Source organism: Ipomoea nil, unplaced genomic scaffold (assembly GCF_001879475.1).
Source record: "Ipomoea nil cultivar Tokyo-kokei standard unplaced genomic scaffold, Asagao_1.1 scaffold0382, whole genome shotgun sequence".
In the NCBI taxonomy this organism is placed as follows: domain Eukaryota; kingdom Viridiplantae; phylum Streptophyta; class Magnoliopsida; order Solanales; family Convolvulaceae; genus Ipomoea; species Ipomoea nil.
The window spans coordinates 991,535-1,000,379 of record NW_017616810.1 but is presented as its reverse complement, the minus strand read 5'-3'; the positions used below and the strand labels follow the sequence as shown (position 1 = coordinate 1,000,379).

The window sequence follows — 8,845 nt, the reverse complement described above, 5'->3', positions numbered from 1 at the left end:
GGTCTTGTAGCTCAGTTGGTTAGAGCGCTGGTCTTATGAGCCGGAGGTCGCGAGTTCGAGCCTCGCCAGGACCATTTTAAGAATTCACCATTTTTACGCCCGTAGTTTGCATGGGTGAAGTTTGCCACCAACTGGGGTGAAGTTTGGGAACAATGACCAGCCTCACCAGCAGTGTGGGAGCAACCTCATCGAGTCTCACCAGCGACAGTGTAGGTGAAGTTAATAAGTGGTCTTGTAGCTCAGTTGGTTAGAGCGCTGGTCTTATGAGCCGGAGGTCGCGAGTTCGAGCTTCGCCAGGACCATTTTTACGCACGTAGTTTGCATCGGTAAAGTTTGGGAAGACTGACTACTCGGGATGACTCACCAGTAGCAGTGTGTGGGGGACTGACTACTCGCTCGGGGCTCACCAGTAGCAGTGTGTGGGGGGCTGACTACTCGCTTGGTAGACTGACTACTCGTTCGGGGGTCACCAGTGGCAGTGTGTGGGGGACTGACTACTCGCTCGGGGGTCACCAGTGGGAGAATGACTACTCGCTCGGGGGTCACCAGTGGGAGACTGACTACTCGCTCGGGGGTCACCAGTAGCAGTGTGTCCCGGGATGACCAGTAGCAGTGTGTGGGAGACTGACTACTCGCTCGGGGGTCACCAGTAGCAGTGTGTATCCCGGGATGACTCACCAATAGCAGTGTGTGGGAGACTGACTACTCGCTCGGGGGTCACCAGTAGCCAGTGTGTGGGCTCGGGGGTCACCAGTAGCAGTGTGTGAGAGACTGACTACTCGGGGCAGTGTGTGGGAGACCTGACTACTCGGGGTCCCTTGTGGGAGACTGACTACTCGGGGGTTACCAGTAGCTACTCGCTCGGGGGTCACCAGTAGCAGTGTGTGCACTGACTGACTACTCGGGGTCTCCCTTGTGGGAGACTGACTACTCGGGGGTCACCAGTAGCAATGTGTGGGAGACTGACTACTCGGGGTCCCTTGTGGTCACCAGTAGCTACAGTAGCAGTGTGTGGGAGATTGATTACTCGGGGGGTCACCAGTAGCAGTGTGTGGGAGACTGACTACTCGGGGGGTCACCAGTAGCAGTGTGTGGGAGACTGACTACTCGGGGTCCCTTGTGGGAGACTGACTACTCGGGGGTTTACCAGTAGCTACTCGCTCGGGGGTCACCAGTAGCAGTGTGTGCACTGACTGACTACTCGGGGTCCCTTGTGGGAGACTGACTGACTACTCGGGGTCCCTTGTGGGAGACTGACTACTCGGGGTCCCTTGTGGTCACCAGTAGCTACAGTAGCAGTGTGTGGGAGATTGACTTCTCGGGGGTCACCAGTAGCAGTGTGTGGGAGACTGACTACAGTAGCAGTGTGTGGGAGACTGACTACAGTAGCAGTGTGTGGGAGACTGACTACAGTAGCAGTGTGTGGGAGACTGACTACTCGGGGTCCCTTGTGCGCAGTAAGCACATGGGTGAGGGTGTGTGGGAGACTGACTCGGGGGTCCCTTGTGCGCAGTAAGCACATGGGTGAGGGTGTGTGGGAGACTGACTCGGGGGTCCCTTGTGCGCAGTAAGCACATGGGTGAGGGTGTGTGGGAGACTGACTCGGGGGTCCCTTGTGCGCCTTAAGCAAATGGGTGAGGGTGTGTGGGAGACTGACTCGGGGGTCCCTTGTGCGCAGTAAGCATATGTGAAGTTTGGGAGACTGCTACTGGAGCAATCTCTCATTGAGTCTCACTAGCGGTAGTGTGGAGAATGGTGTCACCCTCGGTAGTGTGTGAGGGGACTCCTTATGCGTAGTGTTCAGTTGAGTTACCATGTGATCCAACTTTTTGGGAACAATAATAATTACGAGCACGTGCATGGACAACAATTTTTAGAGCGCTCAATATTTATTTTGGACCTAAAGAAATAAAAAAAATACAATTAATTGTAAAACTCATCAATTTTTTTTCCAAATCACTTTTCTCTCCTAATAATTAGGACCTAATTAATTGAATTTGTCAAAACCATTTTGTAACTAAAAAGAAGAGTCATATATTTTACGGTATTGGTTTTGAATATAGCACTTATACTTTTGATAGGACTTCATTTATTTATAAAAACGAGACCAAAAAATTTTAAAACCAGGCCTGATTACGAGTTTCCCTCGTCACAAAAAAAAAAGTTTGAAAACAATAATAGTTACGAGTTTCTCTCGTAAAAAAAAAAAAGGTAATCATAGTCAAAAATGACTGAGAGCAAATTATGCGAAATTTAATTTATTTAAAATATCTTTATATTATTTAAAAATTGAATTTTATAAATAATCAAGCTTAAATAATATATAAACTCTATAGTCAAATCTACTATTTGAAAAGAGACGAGTTATTGATAAGCGTATGTAGTATTGCTGTAGATGAATTTCTGTGCATTGTCCAATATTGATCTCCTTTGCTGCTTAATTATGAGGCCATTTGATGATTAGTTAGCTGTTAATTACAATTTATATATTTTTTTAATATTTTTATTCTATAAATTACATTTGAGTATTTGACGTGTGTGTACTAAAAGGGTAGAATTCTTTCAAATTTTTTTTTTTTAAATTTTAAATAGTTAATTGGAAAGGATGATTACTAAGTATGTGTCAACATAATTGAAGTATGTGTTCAATCTCAACTAAACGTCTAAGTTTATAATTGGATTGCACATTAATGGTTATATGCGGTCTGACTCTGATACCAAATTGAAGCATGTGCTTCATCTCAACTAAAAGCATAAGCTTATACTTGGATTGCATTAATGGTTATATCTTCAACACACATCAATCATCTATCATGATAAAAGAGTAAATACTCAAAATGGTCCCTGGTCTATAGCTAAATTCACAAATTGGTCATCGACTTTCAATTTCAACCAATTAAGTCCTTAACTTTGTAATTTTGACACGATTTGGTCCTCCATTTATTTGACCGTTTGTTGACCGTGATCGACGATCTCCAGATGAACCTTCAGCTCTCGTTAGAGCACGTGGAGGACTCTAGGATGACGTTGCACTTGTTCGGAAACGTGTCGTCTTCTTCGCTCTGGTATGAACTCAACTACATTGAATCCAAAGGGAAGATGAAGAAAGGCGATTGGATTTGGTATATTGCTTTCGGCAGTGCATTAAAATGTAACAGTGCGGTTTGGAAATGCAACCAAAACCTTAAAAAACCGACGATGGACCATGAAATTACATATATATCCTCAAAAATCACAGTCAACAAACTGTCAAATAGACAGAGGACCAAATTGTGTTAAAATTACAAAGTTAAGGACTTAATTGGTTGAAATTGAAAGTCGAGGACCAATTTGTGAATTTAGCTATAATCGATGGACTATTTTGGGTATTTACTCATGATAAAACTCAATATTGTATTTGGATTATAGTTATTTTAGAAAATATGCAAATATAAATATATTAATTTTAATTTTAATTATTTATTTAGAAATTTAAAATTTGAAGATCGAGGTAACGTTGCATCAGAAGTGAAGAGAGTAAGGGGAACATTCTCACGCCCTCTGACACCAAAAATCACTCTTTGTTGGATCAAACATAGTTCACAGTTCTCTCAGCTCCTTCAAAAAACATCATCTCCGATATTGCCTTGTCTGTGGGGCCCTCCCACTACCCCCTTTGACCACAACTCAATTCCACCTCCCTTCTTTTTCGCATTTTGTCTCTTTTTCAGTTTTTCTTCTTCTTTTCACTTTTATTTATTTTTACTACTCTTTTAAATCAATAAATCTAATTTCTTTGCCTGTCTAAAAAAAAAAAATTATTTTCATGACAGAATAAATATAATGTGTTCAATACGACAATACACTGCTTTTCTCATTCACACTGCCAATTTCCCTCCTTTTCCATTTACAAAAATAAATAAATAAACAACAAATAAAAAAAGAATTTAAAAGGGCAAGCTTTTCCCTAAAGCTACTCTCCTCCTTTTCTCTCTTAAGCTCACTCATTTCTTCTCTTCTTCTCTCTTCACTTCTCCATTCCAATGGAAACTACACTCTCACAACTCCAGAAATCCCTTCGCCTTTCCGCCATTTTAGTCTGGGCAGTTCTGTTTCCGGTTTTCTCAGACCCGGGACCGGTTCGCTCCATCAAAACCGATGCGGAGGCGCTTCTGGCGTTCAAGAAGATGATCCAGAGAGACCCAAACGGCGCCCTCTCCGGCTGGGAGCTGAAGAAAGATCCATGTTCTTGGAACGGCGTGAGTTGCAGCGCCGGGAGAGTGAGCGCCGTTGATCTTACGCAGGCGGGGCTTGTCGGCGACGTTTCTTTCTACCCTTTTGGTTCTCTGGATATGTTAATTGCGCTTAATGTTTCCGGGAACAATGGGTTGTCCGTGAATGCGTCTTCGTCGTTGAGAATGCTCCCTTCCGGGTTAAAACAGTTGGAGTTGTCGTTTTCCGGGCTGGCCGGGCCGGTGCCGGAGAATCTCTTTGTTAAATGCCCGAATCTTGAGTATGTAAGCGTTGGTTTCAATAATATCACCGGTTCTCTCCCGGTGAATTTCCTGTTTCGCACCGGAAAATTGCAGCATCTCGACATGTCGTTTAATAATCTCACCGGCTCGATCTCCGGGATGAGGATTGAGGTTTGTGATTCCTTATCGTTTCTTGATTTGTCCGGGAACCGGTTCACGGATTCTGTCCCGGCGGCGTTCGGGAACTGTACTGCTCTCTCGGAGATGATTTTGGCTTCCAATTCTTTCACCGGTCCGATTCCTAGAGAGTTTGGGCAGCTGAGGAGTTTGCTGAGATTGGATATTTCTTCGAATCTTTTAACCGGATGGATCCCGCCGGAGTTCGGGAATGTTTGTGGGTCCCTTCTGGACCTCAAGCTTTCGCATAACAATCTCACCGGGGCTATCCCGGTTTCCTTCTCGGCGTGTTCTTGGCTCCAGAATCTTGATTTATCGAACAATAATTTAACAGGGCCGTTTCCTGATTCCATTCTTCGGAATCTGGGCTCGCTGGAAACTCTGTTAATGAGCAGTAACAAGATCTCCGGTGCGTTTCCGCCTTCTTTGTCGTTCTGCAAGAAGCTTAGAGTGATAGATTTTAGTTCCAACAATATTTCCGGCGTTATTCCGCCGGATTTATGCCCCGGCGCCGCTGCTCTGGAAGAGCTGAGAGCGCCGGATAATTTTCTGTACGGGGGGATTCCGGCGCAGCTCTCGAAATGTTCGCAGCTCAGGACGATTGATTTCAGCCTGAATTATCTCAACGGTTCGATCCCGCCGGAGCTGGGGAAGCTGGGGAATCTGGAGCAGCTGATAGCTTGGTACAACAACTTGGAAGGGAATATTCCGGCGGAGTTGGGGAACTGCGGGAGGCTAAAAGATCTCATCTTGAACAACAATTACCTCACCGGAAAAATACCACCGGAGCTTTTCAACTGCGGGAATCTTGAATGGATTTCCCTGACCAGCAACGGGATACGCGGCGAAATCCCGCCGCAGTTTGGGTCCCTGACGAGGTTGTCGGTTTTGCAGCTCGGAAATAACAGCTTAACCGGAGAAATCCCGAGGGAGTTAGCTAAATGCACCAGCTTGGTATGGCTGGACCTGAGCAGCAACCGTTTAACCGGCGAAATCCCGCCGCGGCTCGGCCGGCAGCAGGGGGCGAAGCCCCTGAGCGGGATGTTATCCGGCAACACAATGATTTTTGTCAGGAACGTCGGAAACTCCTGCCGGGGAGTCGGCGGGTTGCTGGAATTTTCCGGCATTCGTCCCGAAAGACTACTGCAGATTCCATCCCTCCGGAGCTGTGATTTCACGAGATTATATTCCGGTGCCGTTCTGAATCTTTTTACCCGGTACCAAACTCTTGAATATCTCGACTTATCTTACAATGAACTCCGGGGAGAAATTCCTAACGAATTCGGGGACATGATAGCTTTACAAGTACTGGTAATAGCCCACAATCATTTATCCGGCGAGATCCCATCCTCCCTCGGGGGACTAAAGAATCTAGGAGTCTTTGATGCTTCTCATAATAGGCTCCAGGGGCATATCCCTGATTCGTTCTCAAATCTTTCTTTCCTAGTCCAAATTGATCTTTCCAATAATGAGTTAACCGGACAAATCCCTCAAAGAGGGCAACTAAGCACGCTTCCGGCGACCCAATTCGCCAACAATCCGGGCCTCTGCGGCGTTCCGTTGACGGAATGTGGGTACGATTACAATCCCCCGGCGACGAATCCTGGAAAATCAGCCCGGAGAGGCACGGCGGCCTCCTGGGCCAATAGTATTGTTCTGGGGATTCTTATATCGGTTGCTTCGGTGTGTATATTGATTGTGTGGGCCATTGCGATGCGGGCGCGGCGGCGGGAGGCGGAGGACGTGAAAATGCTGAGCAGCCTGAACGCGTGCCACGCCGCCACGACGTGGAAGATCGAGAAGGAGAAAGAGCCGCTGAGCATAAACGTGGCGACGTTCCAGCGGCAGCTGAGGAAGCTGAAATTCTCGCAGCTGATAGAGGCCACCAACGGGTTCGCGGCCGCCAGCATGATCGGGTCCGGCGGGTTCGGGGAGGTGTTTAAAGCCACTCTCAAAGACGGCTCCAGCGTGGCGATCAAGAAGCTCATCCGGTTAAGCTGCCAGGGCGACCGGGAATTCATGGCGGAGATGGAAACTCTGGGCAAAATCAAACACAAAAACCTCGTCCCCCTCCTCGGCTACTGCAAAATCGGGGAGGAGCGGTTACTTGTCTACGAGTTCATGGAAAACGGCAGCCTCGAAGAGGTCCTCCACGGCCGGACCAAATCGGGGCGGCGGATCTTAACATGGGAAGAGAGAAAAAAGATCGCTAGGGGAGCCGCGAAGGGGCTCTGTTTTCTCCACCATAACTGCATCCCTCATATCATCCACCGCGACATGAAATCCAGCAACGTCCTCTTAGACCAAGAACTCGACGCCCGCGTCTCCGATTTCGGGATGGCCAGACTGATCAGCGCGCTCGACACCCATCTCAGCGTGAGCACCCTCGCCGGCACGCCGGGATACGTCCCGCCGGAGTATTACCAGAGCTTCCGCTGCACCGCCAAGGGCGACGTCTACTCCTTCGGCGTCGTCCTCCTCGAGCTCCTCACCGGAAAACGCCCCACCGACAAGGAAGATTTCGGGGACACGAACCTCGTCGGATGGGTAAAAATGAAGGTGAGAGAAGCGAAATCCATGGAAGTCATTGATCCCGAGCTCTTGTTAGTGGCGAAAGGGCAGACGGATGAAGCGGAAGCGGCGGAGGTGAAGGAGATGGTGAGATATCTGGAGATAACGCTGCAGTGTGTGGATGATTTTCCGTCGAAGAGGCCTAATATGCTGCAGGTGGTGGCGATGTTGAGAGAGCTGATTATGCCGGGGAGTGGGAGTTCTAGCAGCAGTGCCTGAGAATCTATCGTCATGGGAGATCAGATTGTTCATTGTTGAAGAAGGTGTAAGATTTGTTAAGAAGTTTTCACTTTTGCTTTCATCTTTCCACTTTTTTGGTGTCATTTTTGAGGTCTGTATGTAGATTATTATAACTTAATTGTATGAAGGCTTACAAGAAATGTATGATCAAGTTCGTTATTGCATTAACAAAACCTCACAATCACAACACAATTCGTGTTTATAAACTCCCAGGTTTATTATCACTTTTCCTTTCTCAGAAATCTTAAAATTTTCAATAATGAGTAGGAATAAGCTTCCACAGAGAACCATACACCAACCTAAGTTACTTATATAGTTGATCGGTCTCAAATTAAGATGGTTAATAAATGGTTTCTGTTGAGAGTCTGATTTCAATAATTAGTAAAATAATATATTACGATGGAAGGATGAATAATATAAGTTATTGTGTATATATTTCTTCCAAGTGCTTAGTATATATCTATATCTTAAATACAAATATTCTTACATTAAAAGATAAATACATATAACTATCAAAATGAATTATATGGTCTCTTTTTCAATGTAAATATTTTAAATGATAATGGTCAAATAAGCTTTCAAATAAAATAATAAGTTAGACTCTCCGCCGTAGTGGTTTGTTGGTCTATGGACAACCTAAGCTAGGATATCTCATTTTGGTTCTTTGTCGATTAAGTCACAAGACATAATTTTTTTTAACACACGCCCTCGAATAGTGATCTTATGTTTCTCTTGTGATCCACTTATCCAAAATAAGCTTTCAATTTTTTTAGAAAAAATAATTAAGTCAGTTTTTTTTTTCCTTTAATTTTATAAATACTATATCATTATAATTGATCCCGTGGATAATTGGTAACCTATAAAAAGTTCAAATAAGTCAGTTATAGATGACATGGCGTCTTATGTGCACGAAAAAAAAAAAAAAAAACTTAGGTGGCACCTTTACATTATTAAGATGGACTGATTGGATAATTGGATAAAGGGCTCTAAACTCAAAAAACTGGGTTTAGCCCAAGAAAAACGCCTGCAAAGGTTCTAAACTTGGCCCAAAGTGGGTCGGCCTATTAGATCGACCCAAATGATGTAAAGGCCCGTTTGGCTGCAACCGGTAAGGTACCTATGAAATTTCAATCGTTATGCTGTGCATCCGTATGCACCATGCATGGTGCATACGGATGCCAAAACGACGTCGTTTTATTAAAAAACGCGCGTCTTCCCTTTAAAAAAAATTCAGATTCGATTCTCAACAACAACATTATATTGTTCATTCATTCTGGAATTTTAGTTCATAGATTATGGAATTATAGTTCATTGATTATGGAATTATAGTTCATCGATTATGGAATTGTAGTTCATCGATTCTGAAATTTTAGTTTATAGATTATGGAATTTTAGTTCATTCA

The 8,845-nt window shown here is 44.9% G+C and overlaps 1 protein-coding gene and 2 non-coding genes across 3 annotated transcripts; all 3 read left to right on the top strand.

Annotated features, from left to right (window-relative positions):
* TRNAI-UAU lies at positions 1 to 74 on the top strand. The gene has a single exon. It is a non-coding gene; the product is annotated as a tRNA-Ile (tRNA).
* Positions 75 to 228: 154 nt separating this feature from the next.
* On the top strand, positions 229 to 302 carry TRNAI-UAU. Its single transcript has one exon. It is a non-coding gene; the product is annotated as a tRNA-Ile (tRNA).
* A 2,353-nt stretch (positions 303 to 2,655) lies between these two features.
* On the top strand, positions 2,656 to 7,615 carry LOC109172051 (serine/threonine-protein kinase BRI1-like 2). Its single transcript, XM_019321203.1, has 2 exons — positions 2,656 to 2,661; positions 3,979 to 7,615. Exon 2 carries the CDS (start codon positions 4,023 to 4,025, stop codon positions 7,419 to 7,421), a length of 3,399 nt encoding a protein of 1,132 aa, XP_019176748.1. The 5' UTR covers positions 2,656 to 2,661; positions 3,979 to 4,022; the 3' UTR covers positions 7,422 to 7,615.
* Positions 7,616 to 8,845: the final 1,230 nt, after the last annotated feature.

Coding starts and splice junctions, on each gene's coding strand:
- LOC109172051 (XM_019321203.1), top strand. CDS start 4,023: ATGGAAACTACACTCTCACAACTCCAGAAATCCCTTCGCCTTTCCGCC.